This window comes from Nerophis ophidion, linkage group LG05 (assembly GCF_033978795.1).
Source record: "Nerophis ophidion isolate RoL-2023_Sa linkage group LG05, RoL_Noph_v1.0, whole genome shotgun sequence".
NCBI classification, from domain to species: Eukaryota; Metazoa; Chordata; class Actinopteri; order Syngnathiformes; family Syngnathidae; genus Nerophis; species Nerophis ophidion.
Window position 1 is genome coordinate 31,871,061 of NC_084615.1, and position 20,903 is coordinate 31,891,963.

Consider the following 20,903-nt stretch of genomic DNA (forward strand, 5'->3'; position numbering starts at 1 on the left):
CCAAAAGGACCCGATAGGACTCCTTCTTCAGCTTGATGGCATCCCTCACCGCTGGTGTCCACCAAGGGGTTTTAGGATTGCCGCCCCGACAGGCACCAACTACCTTGCGGCCACAGCTCCGATCTGCCGCCTCGACAATAGAGGTGCGGAACATGGTCCACTCGGACTCAATGTCCAACACCTCCCTCGTGACATGTTCAAAGTTCTTCCGGAGGTGAGAATTGAAACTTTGTCTGACAGGAGACATTGCCAGACGTTCCCAGCAGTCCCTCACAATGCGTTTGGGCCTCCCAGGTCTGTCTGGCATCCTCCCCCACCATCGCAGCCAACTCACCACCGGGTGGTGATCGGTAGAAAGCTCCGCCCCTCTCTTCACCCGAGTGTCCAAAACATAAGGCCGCAAATCCGATGACACAACTACAAAGTCGATCATGGAACTGCGGCCTAGGGTGTCCTGGTGCCAAGTGCACATATGGACACCCTTATGTTTGAACATGGTGTTTGTTATGGACAAACTGTGACGAGCACAAAAGTCCAATAACAAAACACCACTCGGGTTCAGATCCGGGCGGCCATTCTTCCCAATCACGCCTCTCCAGGTTTCACTGTCGTTGCCAACGTGAGCGTTGAAGTCCCCCAGTAGGACAAGGGTATCACCCGGGGGAGCACTTTCCAGTACTCCCTCGAGTGTTCCCAAAAAGGGTGGGTACTCTGAACTGCTGTTTGGTGCATAAGCACAAACAACAGTCAGGACCCGTACCCCCACCCGAAGGCGTAGGGAAGCTACCCTTTCGTCCACCGGGTTGAACTCCAACGTACAGGCTTTGAGCCGGGGGAAAACAAGAATTGCCACCCCAGCCCGTGGCCTCTCACTGCCGGCAACGCCAGAGTGGAAGAGGGTCCAATCCCTCTCGAGAGGAGTGGTTCCAGAGCCCTTGCTGTGCGTCGAAGTGAGTCCGACTATATCCAGCCGGAATTTCTCGACTTCGCGCACTAGCTCAGGCTCTTTATCCCCCAGTGACGTGACGTTCCACGTCCCAAGAGCTAGCTTCTGTAGCCGAGGATCGGACCGCCAAGTGCCCTGCCTTCGGCTGCCGCCCAGCTCACATTGCACCCGACCTCTATGCCCCCTGCTATGGGTGGTGAGCCCATTGGAGGGGTGACCCACGTTGCCTCTTCGGGCTGTGCCCGGCCGGGCCCCATGGGAACAGGCTCGGCCACCAGGCGCTCGCCATCGTGCCCCACCTCTTGGCTCCAGAGGGGGGCCCCGGTGACCCGCGTCCGGGCGAGGGAAATCTGGGTCCATGTTTTTTCTTCTTCATAAAGGTCTTCGAGCTGCTCTTTGTCTGATCCCTCACCTAGAACCTGTTTGCCTTGGGAGACCCTACCAGGGGGCTTTATGCCCCCGGACAACATAGCTCCTAGGATCATTGGGACACGCAAACTCCTCTACCACGATAAGGTTGCAGCTCAGAGAGGAGATATATTTTGCATACCAAAATATTTATTTTACTCTTTGTAGGGGCCACTAATATAAAAAAAATGTTGCATTGACGCATGATCTCGATAGCTGTAATCTCTGCAGTTGTGATATGTTACGGACAAGTCCTTCACTAAGTAGAGGAAGCACATTCACACACAAACACGCACACTTTCTTTCTGCATTCGATTCTATTATCAGCTCCATTTCTTGTCTTCTCCCTCTATTAAGCTACAAACGGGGTGCATACTTGGCTGTACATCATTGTCTTTCATACACACATTTATTATTGCATCAATCTTGCCTTTCTCCTTTGTTCTCTCCCCATTGCTGATCATGTGACCTGGGTGTCACATAAATATTCAAAGACACAAAGATCATACGTCTGTATAATTGTCCGTATTTGATTTATTACCACTGCTGTATTTGCTGGGTTTTGTCTTTATGTTGGGCTTCACGGTGGAAGAGGGGTTTGTGCGTCTGCCTCACAATACGAAGGTCCTGCAGTCCTGGGTTCAATCCCAGGCTCGGGATCTTTCTTTGTGAAGTTTGCATGTTCTCCCCGTGAATGCGTGGGTTCCCTCCGGGTACTCCGGCTTCCTCCCACCTCCAAAGACATGCACCTGGGGATAAGTTGATTGGCAACACTAAATTGGCCGTAGTGTGTGAATGTGAGTGTGAATGTTGTCTGTCTATCTGTGTTGGCCCTGCGATGAGTGTGCGACTTGTCCAGGGTGTACCCCACCTTCCGCCCGATTGTAGCTGAGATAGGGGCCAGTGCCCCCCGCGACCCCAAAAGGAAATAAGCGGTAGAAAATGGATGGATGGATATATGTCTTTATGTTTGGTAGTTAGTAATCTCTGAACTTTGACTGACATGATCCTAAAGTCTGTCCAACGACATAACATACCTCTAAAAGTCATAGGCGGATTTTGATTAAACTTTCCAGAAATGTCAGAAACGGGATAAGGATTGATTGAGACTATTATTTGTAGATTGCACAGTACAGTACATATTCCGTACAATTGACCACTAAATGTTATCACCCGAATAAGTTTTTCAACTTGTTTAAGTTGGGGTCCACGTTAATTCATGGTAGAACAATATCCCATAACATAAAATACCTCAAAACGTCACGGGCGGATTTTGATTAAACTTTCTGGAAATGCCAGAAATGGTTTAAGGGATTAGATTAGATTTTGGTGTTGTTCCCGATCATCGTCTGAATTCCGGATTTTTCTAAATAATTCTTAACTATTGGAAGACACGGCCTGACAGAGGGTTGTGGTCTCTGAGTGCTTTTCTAGTTATTTATGTGTTCATTATTAATAAGCCATCATGTCTGTTTGTCATAATCCACTACCCGGGTCATGGCCTGAGTTATGTTTAGTACCTTGTTTCCTGTGTTTTAGTTCGTCTCCTAGCTGCAACCTCTTTCTTTTCATTTACTGTTGGTTTCCATGGGCACTAATTCTCCACACCCGCCCTTGTTTTGTAATTAGTGTTCCTACTGTTTTGGTCAATCACTCCCCTTTATAGTTTCAGTTACCCAGCTCAAGTTGCTGGGTCAATGTTCGCCTTTCGCGACATTTACGTTTCCTCTTTTTTTTTACCACCCTTAAGTATTTTTCCGTAATCTAGAACTACTTGCTGTTCACCCTTGGTGACAATTACATTTCTTGCTCCATGCTCGTTTAGCGTCTGAGTGTTTTTGTATTTGTTGTCCTGCCTAATGTAATTAAAATTCAAACCTACCTGCACGCTGCGCCTGCTTGCCTTTCTGCATTGGAAAGAACAAGACCATCGCAGCCATGCATTCGCGGCGTAACACTGTTAACGAAAAGTAAAAAATGCATCACTTCCCCAGTCACACACGCTAGATAAAATATACATGCATCTACTGGCTGGAAAATCAAGATGCCCACCTATTCAAAATGGCTGCCATTCTGCATATAGTGGCCTCTTTCGCTGTTTCCTCTGAGAGGTTCCTATAGACAGGTTTGACTTTAGTAACTTTTCCCAAAAATTTAATTAATAACGGGATTCCGCCTTCATAATCTAATTAGTTCCCTGGTAATATAATTACATTATTTGAAAAATAATGTAATTGACGGACGGCTTCGAAGCGATTCTGGACCACCATACGCCGCCTCAGGAAGGGGAAGCAGTGCACTATCAACACCGTGTATGGTGCGGATGGTGTTCTGCTGACCTCAACTGCGGATGTTGTGGATAGGTGGAAGGAATACTTCGAAGACCTCCTCAATCCCACCAACACGTCTTCCTATGAGGAAGCAGTGCCTGGGGAATCTGTGGTGGACTCTCCTATTTCTGGGGCTGAGGTCGCTGAGGTAGTTAAAAAGCTCCTCGGTGGCAAGGCCCCAGGGGTGGACGAGATCCGCCCGGAGCTCCTTAAGGCTCTGGATGCTGTGGGGCTGTCTTGGTTGACAAGACTTTGCAGCATCGCGTGGACATCGGGGGCGGTACCTCTGGATTGGCAGACCGGGGTGGTGTGTTCCAACTATCGTGGGATCACACTCCTCAGCCTTCCCGGTAAGGTTTATTCAGGTGTACTGGAGAGGAGGCTACGTCGGATAGTCGAACCTCGGATTCAGGAGGAACAGTGTGGTTTTCGTCCTGGTCGTGGAACTGTGGACCAGCTCTATACTCTCGGTAGGGTTCTTGAGGGTGCATGGGAGTTTGCCCAACCAGTCTACATGTGCTTTGTGGACTTGGAGAAGGCATTTGACCGTGTCCCTCAGGAAGTCCTGTGGGGAGTGCTCAGAGAGTATGGGGTATCGGACTGTCTTATTGTGGCGGTCCGTTCCCTGTACGATCAGTGCCAGAGCCGGCAGTAAGTCGAACACATTTCCAGTGAGGGTTGGACTCCGCCAAGGCTGTCCTTTGTCACCGATTCTGTTCATAACTTTTATGGACAGAATTTCTAGGCGCAGTCAAGGCGTTGAGGGGTTCTGGTTTGGTAACCGCAGGATTAGGTCTCTGCTTTTTGCAGATGATGTGGTCCTGATGGCTTCATCTGACCGGGATCTTCAGCTCTCACTGGATCGGTTCGCAGCCGAGTGTGAAGCGACCGGAATGAGAATCAGCACCTCCAAGTCCGAGTCCATGGTTCTCGCCCTTAAAAGGGTGGAATGCCATCTCCGGGTTGGGGAGGAGACCCTGCCCCAAGTGGAGGAGTTCAAATACCTAGGAGTCTTGTTCACGAGTGAGGGAAGAGTGGATCGTGAGATCGACAGGCGGATCGGTGCAGCGTCTTCAGTAATGCGGACGTTGTACCGATCCGTTGTGGTGAAGGAGCTGAGCCGGCAGGCAAAGCTCTCAATTTACCGGTCGATCTACGTTCCCATCCTCACCTATGGTCATGAGCTTTGGGTCATGACCGAAAGGATAAGATCACGGGTACAAGCGGCCGAAATGAGTTTCCTCCGCCGTGTGGCGGGGCTCTCCCTTAGAGATAGGGTGAGAAGCTCTGCCATCCGGGAGGAACTCAAAGTAAAGCCGCTGCTCCTTCACATCGAGAGGAGTCAGATGAGGTGGTTCGGGCATCTGGTCAGGATGCCACCCGAACGCCTCCCTAGGGAGGTGTTTAGGGCACGTCCAATCGGTAGGAGGCCACGGGGAAGACCCAGGACACGTTGGGAAGACTATGTCTCCCGGCTGGCCTGGGAACGCCTCGGGATCCCCCGGGAAGAGCTAGACGAAGTGGCTGGGGAGAGGGAAGTCTGGGTTTCCCTGCTTAGGCTGTTGCCCCCGCGACCCGACCTCGGATAAGCGGAAGATGATGGATGGATGGATATTTGAAAAACTTTTAAATATTTGGCTTGTGCTTTTGACAGAAATGAACTACTCAGTGGCCTAGTGGTTAGAGAGTCCGCCCTGAGATCTGTAGAATGTGAGTTCAAACCCCAGCCAAGTCATACCAAACTTTATAAAAATGGGACCAAATCACCAAAATGATTCCTAGGAGCGGCCACCGCCGCTGCCAACTGCTCCTCTCACCTCCCAGGGTGTGAACAAGGGGATGGGTCAATTGCAGAGGATACATTTCATCACACCTAGTGTGTGTGTGACAATCATTGGTACTTTAACTCTAACTTACAAAGATTGTATTTACACTGACAAACGGATACTGACAAACACTTTACTGTGGGACAAGATGCACGCTTGACGTGTTCAATATTCCTGCCTTTTACATGTAAGAAGTTGAACTTCCTTGCTGAAAACACCAGATTTAACTCGACAGATCGCTCCAGACTCGCCATTGTCGCATCTAGTTCTTTCTTGTGACTGTTTGTAGGGTCTGTTGGGTTTTGTAACAACACCACCCACCTGCCTAGACTCCGGCTTGTTATTAAATCTTAATTTAGCTCTAGCCAATCATCATTACTTATGTGTCTGCGTCTGTCCCTCAAGGCTTTTGGTCGTCCCTCTCCACATCGCGTTTAGATGTTTGCATTTTTTAAAGGTGAGTAACGTGGGTGTTATGTCACATTTAAAAAAACAAAAACAAACATTTGTTTGTGGAGTTTTAAGGCAAATACAACTTCTTAAAGTACAAACTTATGTACATTTAATGTTAAATGTTCCTTTCCCCCTAAAAACAAGACACACAAAACAAAAAAGAAAGAAAAATAATAAATCAATCAACAAAATGCATCAGTCATTAACATGGAGCCACAGACAATTTCATTCAAAAAGTCCCAATTGGTAACAAAAACATACAACAACAAATAAAAGCAAAGATGGTTAATTACAACAACAGACAAAGTATTAAAAATGTCGGTCCAATAACTGCACAGGGATGGGCAGAGCCAAAACATGTGTAGCAAGTTAGCTGGAGACTGTTGACACTGAAATAAGGCTATGTGTGGCACAAATACAAGATTTATAAACTCTACTTAAAGCCCCACTTAAGAACTTTCAGTTTTGATTTATTTTGGCCGCGCCAGTGAATCAAAGGGGTGAGGTTTTCCCAGAAGGAAGACCACATTTACCATCAGGACTAGCGCATATACCGTCAAACTGACACAATAATGCGACAATGATTCAGTATTACTGAACTTTCCACAGCAGGAACCTACATATTTTACTCAAACCTTATATTTGCAGTTTGAAGTCATTGCATTGTTTTTTCCTTATACAGTACTTTTGAGTTTGTTGCGTGGCTGGTCAGTGTGGAACTGCGAACTATCACGCTGGTGTGTATTTATTGCTTCCACACAAATTTCCAGTAGGTAACATTAGCATTAGCATTCTGATTTGAGCATTGAAAGTCACTTACTAGTTTAGCAGTAACAGAGCCAAGGCAGCATTGGTCTGAAATCTCTTGTCTTTGACCTCACGCAAGTTGGTGAAAGTCGTGCCATTGTTGATCCTTGATTGTCCCTCCCTTTTACTTTTTTGTCTCCTAAGAAAACAATTAGGTTTCTTTGTTTGTTTTATAACTTCTGCCAGGATAGCAGTAATTGCACAAAGGCATTCTTCTTCTTCTTTTAGTTTTCTGGCAGCACGTAGGCGTTCGCATCAACTTTCGTCTTTTTAACAAATGGGTAAAGGGGGGATGATGTATGCCATAAAGCTAGTCGGCACATTTGTAGTTTTTTGTGTGGCAGGGTTCCTGCCACCCTCGCCAAAGTTGCTAAGTGCCAATGAAAGCGACACAGACCCCCTCAGGCCATGGCAGAGGTGTTATTCAACTAGTTGTAAGTCGATGTATTCTCCCAAAAGTTATGACTATATTTTATGAAGGTTAAAATGTTACGTAGTTCTGCTTTAAGTTCTTGTCCAGCTATCCTCAGATAGAATCAATCCTAAATCCAAAGGTGGGCCATGCGTTTCCCACCTAAGCCTTCAGTGATGTTCGACTTCAAAGATTACCTCTCGAAATACCATAATGGATGTCACCACATGACCATTGCTGGAAAAATACTATACAGAAACACATTTAGGCCCTACTGTGCATTGAATCACATCAACAGTATACAAAACGGGCTATTTTCTGGCGCATTTAAAAATAAATTAAAACGCATCAGCAATTAAAACATATCTTGCGTGGTACTGTCAAAATTAAAATTGCAAAATCATTAAAAGTGAAAAAATAAAATATTTGAACTCACAATTAGTAGAACCTATTCGACACCACATAAGCCAGTGGTACCTCTTGTTGTCGGTTTATTCGAGTGGATATGGCAAGCATTTACCCATTTTATCACCAGAACAGCAGAGCTAGCTTCTTGGGTTGGCCGACATCGTCTCACAAGATAAAGTGTCTTTTTAAATATCCTTCTTGAGAACTGACCTTGCAAATGTATTTCTGCCACCGAATCAATGTTTTGTTCTCCTTCTCTGCTATCCCGGTATGGCTACGGCGCAACACTTCCTGCTAAACTGAAAGTTGTGAATGGATACTCACTTTGGAATGAGAAATGAGTATCCAGTCACAGTCTTGTTAACATCAGGCTACTTGTTATCTGATTGGCTATTGCAACTGTCCATGAAGGAATCAATAAAGTACTAATCTATCTATGTGTTCTCAAATTCATCCACTAACAGTCCTGATGAGTGTCCAATCACAGGACGCGTAAACGTCTCGTTCATCGTGAGGCCAGCTAGAAGGCCTTACTGACAACTCGTGATCCGATTGGCTATCGCAACTGTCTATCAACTGTATGTCCCCGTTCACTTACAGTGCATGGACGCCCACATTGTTGATTCTGATGGCCTCTGGGAGATTTGGTTAGGCATGGTAACATCCATCCATCCATTTTTTACCGCTTGTCCCTTTTGAGGTCACGGTGGGATCATGATTTCTGGTTATGTCAGGCCAGCAGAGAAGGCCTTGCTGGCCCTGACGGCACACCACTGCCTCAATCCCCCTCCCAAAGTGATTTATTTGAATTCAGAGACTCGGTGCATAAAAGAAAAATTTGGTTATAAACACGTGTAATGGATCCTTTTAAAAAAAAAACATCTAAAGCTGTGTCAGTCGGTATATCTGGAAACCTAGGGCAAGTATGTATTACGCACAAAACTGCCGATCTTTAGATATATTAAATAAAATGTTTAGAGAGTGAAAATGTATTACACAGTTGCTGAAGAGGCTAAAGTGTCATCCATCCATCCACATTGTACCGCTTATTCCCTTTGGGGTCGCGGGGGGCGCTGGGGCCTATCTCAGCTACAATCGGGCGGAAGGCAGGGTACACCCTGGACAAGTCGTCATCTCATCGCAGGCTGAAGTGTATAAATGTGTAAATCTTTAATGTTGTTAATCCCCAGGCTTGACCACCTTAAAAAAGCATCATCGACAAGAGAGGGAGGAAAAGCATGATTAGCAGTGATGGGTGAAAGACTAGAAGTAGTCTGTAAGCCAAAACCAAAAATTGTGTTATTCCATGTCTGGAGGGCTTCCTTAATGTTAATGCATTCAGGGTCAAAATAGTTTTTATAATGCTCTAGCTATGAAAATGTTCAATATGTAATTAATAATTCCTACTTCACAGAACCAATTCACAGCGATAAAGGAGGGTTTGTAATAATTTTGGAAACTAAAAGTAGATTTTACTATTAGAGCCTGACAAGAATGCAGTTAAAATACTGTATGTTTATAGATAGATATTAAGAAATCATGTATTATTGTTATTTTAAATGTTATGTAAAGATTTGTATTTCCGTCACCTCTCATACCTCCAAAAGAAGGACAATCAGAAAAAAATATGTCCTGGTGTGCGTACATTTACAAGCCAAAGCAGATCAGTGCATGATATTGTGCCAGATTTCACTGTCCATAACATTATCAGCATTGTAACGTTCAAAATTGTAAATCCATTAAATGACCTGTTACTTGAAACATATTCTCACAACATTTTTTCCAACACTGGTTTGAAGAGTGTTGTTTTTTAGAAAAAACAGTGGTATATATTACCGCCTCTTGCAGTCCTTGCCCTTGCGCAAGTATGCAGTCATGAGGCTAGCTGTGTATGTCAGTGACAACAAGGCTGCCATCCCCCATCTCAAAGTCACTTATGTTGTCCCCCAGCCAGGCCACTAGTGACTGGGGGCACATTTGTGCTAAACAAGCAAGAGACGGGAGATGAGGGCGCTGGGTTTGGCAATAGAAGCAGCAGCAACAGAGCGAAGAGCAAAGAGAGCCAGGAATAAGGAGGCGAGCACAAGAGCACAAGATGAGAAAGAAGAGGGAATGAAAGATAGGGAAAAGCAAGACAGCAAGAAACAATGTGAAAATAGAATCTCTGGTGTGAGGTGGTTGCGGTGGGTCTCGTGCGGGTAGAGGTCACGCAATTGCGCTCAAGGAAGGAAGAAAAAAGCAGTGCAATTAGATAGTGAGCCATCAGTGTCTACGCCTCCTGAGAACGCCTTCATTATTACACTTCACTTTTAGTATACAGAGGGAAATAGAATTCATATTAATTGCCCTCTTATGTAACCAGGACCAGTTATGTTATAGCGAGGTTAGACCAGGGCAAGAGCTGAGTTGCTGATTAATGTGTGTGGGCGAGTGTGTGCTATCATACGTGTGCTGCTGTGTGTATGTGTACGCTGGAGTTCATGTGACAAGGCGTTTGTTGACCCCTCCCTCTGTTTCAGTCAACTCTTGCCAACAGAATCAACATCTGCGCTGACCCCCCAGGATTAGAAAAAGAAAAGATGGTGGTGTCACATGATGTTCCTAATACCCCCAATGGGTTTTTTTCTCCCTTCCCAGTTTAATGTGGTTTAAAGAATTAGGGCCCTTATGCAAGCATTCTGCCTTAACCTTTACTATTCTTGGAATGTACTTAACCACCAATGGTCTTCTGTGGTTTTGAGGTTAGTAGACTGGTCTTTGATATCCAATCCAAACTATTAATCGTCCCTAAAAGGTGAAGTTTTGACAGAAAAATCACAAATTGAAAAAAATACCTCAGTGAAAAAAGTAACATAGAAGAAGTCACTCAGTGAGAAGAGACTTAACTCCGCTGTCACTTAATAAAGCTCCATGAAGTCTGGGATTAAAGAAATACCCTCTCCAGTTTCCAGCCCGTGACCGTGATTTGGTCACAAAAAATAGCTTTCTAATCAAAAATGCTACAGATTAAAATCCTAGGAGTCTGGCATGTAAGATGAGTCACGTAAGACAAGCCATCTATTTAAAGAGAATGTCTGATGTGAGCGGACTGCACTTATACTATGCTTAATTTGGAGTCGTGGACGCATAGATACGCACTGTAGGAGAAAGTAAATAAGGGAAGTTGAGTGTGTCTCCTAATCACGATGCTTCTTTCCCGTTCTGCTTAACGTATTTTTCGGATTATAAACAGCTCTGGAGTATACGTCGGACCGGCCGAATATGCATAATAAAGAAGGAAAAAAACATTTATACGTCGCACTGGAGTACAAGTCGCATTTTTGGGGGAAATGTATTTGATAAAATCCAACACCAAGAATAGACATTTGAAAGGCAATTTAAAATAAATAAACAATAGTGAACAACAGGCTGAATAAGTGTACGTTATATGACGCATAAATAACCAACTGAGAAGGTGCCTGGTATGTTAACGTAACATATTATGGTAAGAGTCATTCAAATAACTATAACATATAGAACATGCTATACGTTTACCAAACAATCTGTCACTCCTAATCGATAAATCCGATGAATTTTCTTCCTCGACGTCGGTTCTAAACAACTCTGCCAACTCCAAAGATATGCGCTGCTTCCTATTGTCGTTTTCTGCTGCATATTTCACTACTTCAAGCTTGTAATCTGCAGTACATGATTTCCTTTTTGGTGCCATTTTTGTTCAGCCCTTCTCAGTTTTTATAAGTCACGGCCAACGATGAAATGATCCATTTTAATAGCTACAGCAGTAGCCTGTAGCATATAGCAGTTAGCATTCCATGACCCACAATGCACTTCTGCCATGACCCTCCCCCGCCGAATTCTTATTGGTATATGACGATTGCTGACGTGTGTGTGACGATTGCTGACATTTTCTTCGTCTCTTCCGCGAATGAGATAAATAATATTATTTGATTTTTTACGGTAATGTGTTAATAATTTCAGACATAAGTTGCTCTGACTCACACAAACACACTGACTAATCAGTCTTGCTGGGGATTTTTCAAAGTAAACTGGTACCAGGCTTGCTCCTCCAGGAGGAACAATTGACATCCAAAGAAAGGTTATTTGGCTAATATGGGTGCACCATACTGCAATGTAACAGCAAACTCAACACTTTCCAATCATCTCCTGCCACGCACAACACTTTCTAATCGTCTCCCGCTAGGTACAACATGATGGGATTTGTTTTTGAATAATTACGTAAATGTAATTATCTGTAGGGGAAATAACAATGACATCGCAGCAGTTGAGTATTTCCTGCCTCGAATAGAATTAACATGATAAACAACGAACTAATAACTTCTCATTTGTTAGTGATAGCCAGAGTAATTTAGCGCTGCTATTACCATGCAGTTTTTGTTTAGCAGCAGTGGAGAAGAAGCCCTTGTCACATCAAACCCTGTCTGGTGTCCTGTGGTGATCAGTGACGATGGCTCACCCCCACAGCTGTCATTTAATGGCCAGCAGAGGGGTGTCTCTGGAAGCTCGCCTCTTGTAGGGGTCTCTGGGGTGTGCCTTTGATAGTTTGACTGTGTCACCCACTCTCTGTTCATACATGCCTCACTTCTTGCTTCGTTTCTGTCCCTTTAGGTTGCTGCAGAGGACAAGAAGAAGGACGAGGAAGTCAACCCTACTGGTACACGCTACTGTACACTCAAGCAATGATGAAACAAAAGACTTGTTTTTTTCAAGGGACGCCTTAGTGGCTACAAGTTAAGTTAAAAGAAACCTCACTTGTTAAACACTCTTAGTAGGACAAATGAGCAGGAATGAATGTACACATTTTTGAGGCCCCTGTTATGCAAACACTGACAAAAAAAATAAACCAAAAACCACTGTCTACTGCCGAGGATGCTAGTTTATGGGGAATATGTCTACCTACAACCTTGTTATTGGCGCTCTAAGTGAAAGTGAGAAAAATCCATCATCTTTTGTTTGCTCTACTTTTGAGAGAAGAGGCGCTCAAATGGTCTCTTTTGAAGTTTTGGCATCATTGACGGAAAAAAACAACAACCTTCCATCCTCATGAACACGTACCACCGCAGCTAGTTAAGCATGCGCCATGTAGGCACCCACCACTTAACAAAGAAAAATTGTAAAAGAGAAACAAAGGCTTTACTACGTGTCTTTAAATATAGAAACTTCGCTAAATATCAATCAGTGGTGTGTTTGAAAATTGGGTTTTTCTTCTGCAAATAGGCTAAATGATCATAATAGTTGCTGTTAAAAGTGAGTGTATTGCAACTCCTCACTAGTGAAGTGAATTATATTTATATAGCACTTTGCTCTAGTGACTCAAAGTGCTTTTACATAGTGAAACCCAATATCTAAGTTACATTTAAATCAGTGCGGGTGGCACTGTGAGCAGGTGGGAAAAGCGTCTTGTTCAAGGACACAACGGCAGTCACTAGGATGGCAGAAACGGGGATCGAACCTGCAACCCTCAAGTTGCAGGCACGGCCACTCTATGAACCGAGCTAAACCGCCCCGTTCGCTAAGCTACGTTTGTGTCCTCCTGTACCACACGTATGTTATGTTGAATGTGATACAGTGTTTGGGCTGACTGGCGAGCTGGCGCTGTCTGATGTCCAGGGTCCTGTTGGCGTGTGGTTGTCGGTTGCGGTTTTTTGATCTCTTTGATTTGATGGAGTGGTGCTGGTTGTCTGGGGTATTGCAGCCATTGTTTCTGCTGCTGTTTGTTTATAGTGTGGGCCAATGACTTGTGGCATTGTGTGCACGTGGTGGTTCTCGGGGATGGTGTACTTGCTGGCTTTGTTGTCGTTTGTTGTCATGTTGGTTGGCTTGTTGGGTGTCGGCACGGGCCTGCCCATGCGCTCTGCCACGCCGTCTTTCACGCCTGGTGTCATGCCGTCGTCTGGGGCTTGTGGGGCAACAAGGCAACAAGAGAAGTATCCCACGTTTCTCTTTTGTAAAATAAATCTGAACAGCCGATATGGGCATCTACATCAACTGTATGATTTGCCTGAGAAGCTGGACAGGACAAAAAAAGAAAAAGTACTGTATGTCAGTGGTCCCCAACCTTTTTGTATCCGCGGACCGGTCAACGCTTAATAATTTGTCCCGCAGCCCGGGAGGAATCCTTTTTTTTTTTTTTTTTTTTTTGTCATGAAAAAGGGACGTTTTTGTCATGAAAAAGGGAGGTTTTTGTGGTTGGTGCGCTAATTGTAAGTGTATATTGTGTGTTTTATGTTGATTTGATTAAAAAATATATATATATAATATATATATATATATACATATATATATATATATATATAATATATATAATATATATATGTATATATATATATATTTATATATATATATATATATATATATATATATATATTTTTTTTTTTTAATAAAAATGAATAAAAAATTCTTCTGCGGCCCGGTACCAATCGGTGGTTGGGGACCACTGCTGTATGTGATACAGCATGTGGGGCTACAGATTTTTGGCTAAAGTATCCCACAATGCATTGCCGGTAGCCATATTGGAAGGCTGGAGTCATTTTTCACAATAGCGCTACATGTAATATTTCTGAACTATTTAATGGAAAATAACATTGCAACAACATTGCATCGGCTGTGATACGCACTATGGGAAATGTGGAAAATTCAGAAGCCCTCTATGACATGTACTGTATTGTTGGACAAGTTCAGAGTTGCAGTACACAGTACTTGTAAAGAAAAGTGGATAACGTACACACTCAAGAGACAGGCTTAAATAAACACAACTTATCAGCATTAAAGCTCCATAAAACGTCATGTTTACAATCCCAGTAGGGCAAGTCTATCCAACTGGTGGCCGCAAATGACATCAAGTTGTTCCTAGATAGGCATGGGTAACTTACACATCTGTGAAGACATTTTTAATGCTGAAAGATCCATACAGGTTTAGGAGCAACATATATTGTCATCCAAGCAACGTTATCATGGACGCCCCTGCTTATTTCAGCAAGACAAGTGTTACAACAGCGTGGGTTTGTGAAAAAAGAGTGCGGGTACTTTCCTGGCCTGCCTGCAGTCCAGACCTGTCCCACATAGAAAATGTGTGGCGCATTAAGAAGCGTAAAATACCACAGCGGAGACCCCGGACTGTTGAACGACTGAAGCTCTACATAAAAAAAGAATGGGAAAGAATTCCACTTTCAAAGCTTCAACAATTAGTTTCCTCAGTTCTCTATCGTTTATTGAGTGTTGTTAAAAGAAAAGGTGACGTAACACAGTGGTGAACATGTCCTTTCCCAACTACTTTGGCACGTGTTGCAGTCATGAAATTCTAAGTTAATTATTATTTGCTAAAAAAAATAAAGTTTATGAGTTTGACCATCAAATATGTTGTCTTTGTAGAGCATTCAATTGACTATGGGTTGGAAAGGATTTGCAAATCATTGTATTCCATTTATATTTATATCTAACACAATTTCCCAACTCATAGAAAAACAGGGTTTGTACTTATTATTTATTAACTTGTCCAACATTGCAAAATATTGCTCATTTGTAGTGGTCTTTCTTGAACTATTTGGAAAAAAAGATAAAAAAATAACTAAAAACGTGTTGAAAAATAAACAAGTGGTTCAATTATAAATAAAGATTTCTACACATAGAAGTAATCATAAACTTAAAGTGCCCTTTTTGGGGATTGTAATAGAGATCTATCTGGATTCATGAACTTAATTCTAAACATTTCTTCACAAAAAAATACATATTTAACATCAATATTTATGGAACATGTCCTCAAAAAATCTAGCTGTCAACACTGAATATTGCATTGTTGTATTTTTTTTCACAGTTTATGCACTTACATTCATATTTTGTTGAAGTATTATTCAATAAATATATTTATAAAGGATTTTTGAATCGTTGCTATTTTTAGAATATTTTTAAAAAAATCTCACGTACCCCTTGGCATACCTTCAAGTACCCCCAGGGGTATGCATACCCCCATTTGAGAACCACTGGTCTAAACCACAGTATCAAGGCTACATTTTGGCCAACACACTTCTATCAGACTATTGTAGGACCTCTGAGACTTATAAATTGTACAAAATGGGACATTTAATATTTAACAACAATAAAAAAAAATGGACCTTGAAAAATGTCTGCTACCTAGGTTCCACTGTTCGTAATTATCAGGACCTGAATTGCCCACTTTCCCCGCGTCCATCCATGCCTCCTTTAGTTTGCCGAGACACTTTATAAGAAGATGGCGCTGAAATTATGCCTCACGACAGCCGGCCAATTCTCTCTGCCCTCGTTTAGTTGCTTAGTAACACCTGCGTGCTGAGTGAACGGCTAACCATTGCTCAGCATCAGCGATGCCGGCCCTCGCTCGCCACCTCACTTTGCTCTGTTCAGACGCCGCAGAGAGCTGGTGTTGTGTGTTTTATCTATGTGTGTGTATGTGGGCATATGTCCATATAACTTGGCTACTCCAGATGCTTTGAGTTAGTGGGAGTCAGTGAGTGGGAGTATGGAAGTGCATGTGTGCGTTTACACGGTTGCCATCATGTAGGAGTTTGGCCAATTCCAGTAGCTGTATTTAAGATAATGATTTGAGTATAACTTGCTATGACTCACTGAAGGAAAGGCATTATATCACAGTATCTCAAAAGTCGAGTCTAACAATAAAGTGTCTCATTAAAATTGACATTCAACAGTTAAAGGACATCTTACATGAAAAAAACATAGTTTTTTAATTTGCCAAGTTTTTTTGCGCTTTAACCTATACAAATAAAATGTTTTTTAGTGTTATTCAGGAATTTGGTTGTAATACTGCTTCACATAAAAAAATCCTGCAAAAGAAAAAAAATCCAATTGACTCTCATGTTTTTTTTTCCAATCTTTAGTTCCAGATGTGCCCAAAAGTGCTACAAAGCAACATACAATTGTGGAACCAATCAAGCCGTTACTACCAGAGACTTGGGTGGAACTAGAAGACTTTCCTAAATGTTTCTGGTAACACAAATTATGATCACAGGACCTTCAAAAAAGTTTTGCATTCATGTTGTTTCCCCCAACTAGTCGCCTGCTGGTGTTCCATAACCCGGAAACTTACCCACACCACGCCCATAAGTCTCTTCTGAAGGTACACATCTTGCTTATTCTTCCATGTAAAACCTCTCAAAAGATGTTATGCATAACCCCGTCAGGTCACCCTGTGCATTTTCAGTTGGATTCAGGTCTAAGTTCTTTCTGTGCAAATTCTAAACTTTTATATTTTTTTGATAAAGCCAACCTTCTGTTGAGTTGGGGTCATTATGCTGAAAGCGGAAAGTGAACCCACCGCGCTAGCATTAAATAAATGGGTTGTACTTGTATAGCGCTTTTCTACCTTCAAGGTACTCAAAGCGCTTTGACATTACTTCCACATTTACCCATTCACACACACATTCACACACTGACGGAGGGAGCTGCCATGCAAGGCGCCAACCAGCACCCATCAGGAGCAAGGGTGAAGTGTCTTGCTCACGACACAACGGACGTGACCAGTTGGTACTAGGTGGGATTTGAACCAGGGACCCTCGGGTTGCGCACGGCCACTCTTCCACTGCGCCACGCCGTCCCTATCTATCTGGATTAGTGCCCTATTGTCTTTCCTCAGGGGGAGTCACATCAACTATCAGCACAACTCAAGGTTTATGTCAGTGAGTGTATGGGAAGTGGGTTCAACTGTGTGTGTGTTTGCATATCTGCTCAGACAGCGGCGTTTCTGTTTGTCATTGCAGACACGTACGCATTATCTCCCGCTTGTCTCATTTATCGCCGCCTTTGCTGTCCCCTCTCTTTGTGTTTAAGTTTGTCACGTTTATCTCGCCTGACTTACTCCACTCTCCTACACCGCCACCCTCCGTCCTTTCTCCCATTAAGCCCAGCCTCTATCACTTTATCTATCGCTCCCTCCCTGTGGCTCCCAGTGGTTCATTCTTTTCCTTGTCTGCCTTTGTACTGATAAGTGTGCCCTGTATGTATGTATGTGTGTTCCAGGGTTCATGTGCAAGAGGCACTTACTACCTGTATGTGGACAGCTTGAAACCTTCTCAGATCCTCATCAGTTTTTCTGCCCTGCTTCACTGGGGAGAAAAAGAAAGTAAGTCCACAATAATCGATACCTATATCTGAACAAACAACGGTGCCTTGGTTTTCGTCCAACAAACACCAGATCGTATTTTTCCCATAAGAAATAGTGAACATCCAATGAATGCCTTCCAGACATCCAAAATATAAATACAAAACATGTGTTAACACATAAACAGTGTAGCAACTATAGTGTAACTATAACTGTAGTCATTGAGACATGAGATGGAACATTTTCCTACTCGCTGCTACAATCAATTGTCCAGACAATGATCCAAGGTTCCGTGAGGTTTTTATTTATTTATTTATTTACAGACAGACATAGTTTTGTATTTCATTATTGTTTCTTTTGTTAATATCAGAGTCCGTTCTGCAAAAAAGTCATCCTTAGAAGCACACAGCTTATGGAGAGGGACCCACAGTTAAAATATACATCATCATCCATCCATCCATCCATCTTCTTCCGCTTATCCGAAGTCAGGTCGCGCGGGCAGCAGCCTAAGCAAGGAAGCCCAGACTTCCCTCTCCCCAGCCACTTCGTCCAGCTCTTCCCGGGGGATCCCGAAGCGTTCCCAGGCCAGCCGGGAGACATAGTCTTCCCAACGTGTCCTGGGTCTTCCCTGTGGCCTCCTACCGGTTGGACGTGCTCTAAACACCTCCCTAGGGAGGCGTTCCGGTGGCATCTTGACCAGATGCCCGAGCCACCTCATCTGGCTCCTTTCGATGTGGATGCGCAGTGGCTTTACTTTGAGCTCCTCTCGGATGGCAGAGCTTCTCACCCTATCGCTAAAGGAGAGCCCCGCCACCCGGCGGAGGAAACTCATTTCGGCCGCTTGTACCCGTGATCTTATCCTTTCGGTCATGAGCTTTGGGTCATAGGTGAGGATGGGACCGGCAAATTGAGAGCTTTGCCTTCCGGCTCAGCTCCTTCTTCACCACAACGGATCGGTAAAACGTCCGCATTACTGAAGACGCCGCACCGATCCGCCTGTCGATCTCACGATCCACTCTTCCCCCACTCGTGAACAAGACTCTTAGGTACTTGAACTCCTCCATTTGGGGCAGGGTCTCCTCCCCAACCCGGATCTGGCACTCCACCCTTTTCCGGGGGAGAACCATGGACTCGGACTTGAAGGTGCTGATTCTCATTCCGGTCGCTTCACACTCGGCTGCGAACCGATCCAGTGAGAGCTGAAGATCCCGGCCAGATGAAGCCATCAGGACCACATCATCTGCAAAAAGCAGAGACCTTATCCTGCGGCCACCCAACCGGAACCCCTAAATGCCTTGACTGCGCCTAGAAATTCTGTCCATAAAAGTTATGAACAGAATCGGTGACAAAGGACAGCCTTGGCGGAGTCCAACTCTCACTGGAAACGTGTCTGACTTACTGCCAGCAATGCGGACCAAACTCTGGTACTGATCATACAGGGAGCGGACCGCCACAATAAGAGTCCGATACCCCATACTCAAGAACCCTACCGAGAGTATAGAGCTGGTCCACAGTTCCACGACCAGGACGAAATCATCATATGATATACAACAAATCATCATATGATATACAAAATACAGTACAAAATACAGTACAATACAAAACATTTCAAAATCTACCCACTAAATACCCATTTACAATTTCATTTATAAACAAAAAATGAATCTTTTTATCCACCAAATCAGTCTCAATATTATATTATTCAAATTTAATTAAAAGGTTGTATCTTGAAGATCTGCGATAATTTCATCATACATACTGAGATCAAGACCAAAATTATGCAACTGATGTGAATTCCTCAACCATAAATTCCCATTTAATATTACAAATAATTACAAACAAAAACATGATTGTACTGGTTCAGGAAATAAAAAAAATTGTGTGAAACTGCTGTGAATCAAAAGAGTGTACGTGTGTGAACGAGCAGTAAAAATGCAAACATTTTTTGTAAAGCCGCAACCCTGATTCCTTACATTTTTGCTAACTTAGCCACTGCTCTAGTGCCACCAGTGGACACCTAAAATAATAACATGAAAACAAAAAACAGATCTACATGCAGAATACAATGTAAAAATCATATAAATGATGAATGAAATGAATAAATTCACAATTTTATTTACAACTCTTTTTTGACAAAGACAACGATGTTCTTTTTTTTAAATTATTAAATAGTGTTACTCACTTTTTCCATCAAAGTGTTGGCATTTGCAGCATTTTTTCCCCATGGTGGGTTATTTTGCAGTATTACTCAATTAAAAAAGCACAGCCAGAGTCACCATGTAGCATTTTTTTGTTTGGGCACTGGTTTGCAGATAATAATGCGCAGGCAACCACGCAATGTGTACCTGTATGACAACTGGGTCAGTATGCCCAAATATTATAGCAAAACTTTTGGTCATAAACATTCGTGTGTATGAAAACCGAGGTACCACTGTAATATAAATTCTTTAATTAGAGATGGGGGGTTTTGGAAGCAGCGGACACTTGAGTGTTATAAATAAATAGTTATTTTAAAATTGTGACAACTCATACATTACAAATAATTTTTTTTTAACTCAAATAAGTTGGAGTGAAAGGAAAATATTCCTTTTTCACATACTTTATCAGCAAGGATATTGCACAACACAGCAACAACAAAATCATTGTTGAAATAGCAGTGAGAGCAAACCGAAACACAGCAGCATTTTCACACCAACATTTTAAAGCAGATGCAAAGTTAGATAAGGCTGTTGGATGTTGACCACTAAATAAATAAATAAATAAATAAATGGGTTGTACTTGTATAGCGCTTTTCTACCTTCTAGGTACTCAAAGCGCTTTGACACTACTTCCACATTTACCCATTCACACACACATTCACACACTGATGGAGGGAGCTGCCATGCAAGGGTACACATCAGGAGCAAGGGTAAAGTGTCTTGCTCACGACACAATGGACGTGACGAGGTTGGTACTAGGTGGGAATTGAATCAGGGACTAGTACATCAAATGCAGCTACTGACATTTTTCAGAGTTTATTTCAAACTAAAGCTTACCTATGCAGCCACAGCTATTAATGCCAATTTTTGTTTTGTTTTGTTTTTGTTTTTTACTTGAAAGGTTATTTGCTTTTGTAGACCATACACTCAACAACTGTTTATTATAAGCATTTGTTAAGATTATTTACAGTACGTCTGTAAAAGCAAAGACAGGTTATTTCTTTGTT

The 20,903-nt window shown here is 43.0% G+C and overlaps 1 protein-coding gene across 9 annotated transcripts in view; it reads left to right on the plus strand.

Moving 5' to 3' along the window:
- The window catches only part of adgb (androglobin), a 108,938-nt gene that overhangs the window by 23,299 nt on the left and 64,736 nt on the right, over positions 1-20,903 (plus strand). For all 9 annotated transcript variants that reach the window (XR_009806803.1, XR_009806804.1, XM_061900577.1 and 6 more), the window contains 4 exons: positions 12,217-12,262; positions 16,479-16,587; positions 16,654-16,717; positions 17,617-17,719. Coding sequence is in view for 7 of the 9 variants with exons in the window: in XM_061900577.1 (XP_061756561.1) it covers positions 12,217-12,262; positions 16,479-16,587; positions 16,654-16,717; positions 17,617-17,719 (322 nt within the window). In the remaining 2 variants the exon portion in view is untranslated. The remainder of the gene's footprint in view (positions 1-12,216; positions 12,263-16,478; positions 16,588-16,653; positions 16,718-17,616; positions 17,720-20,903) is intronic.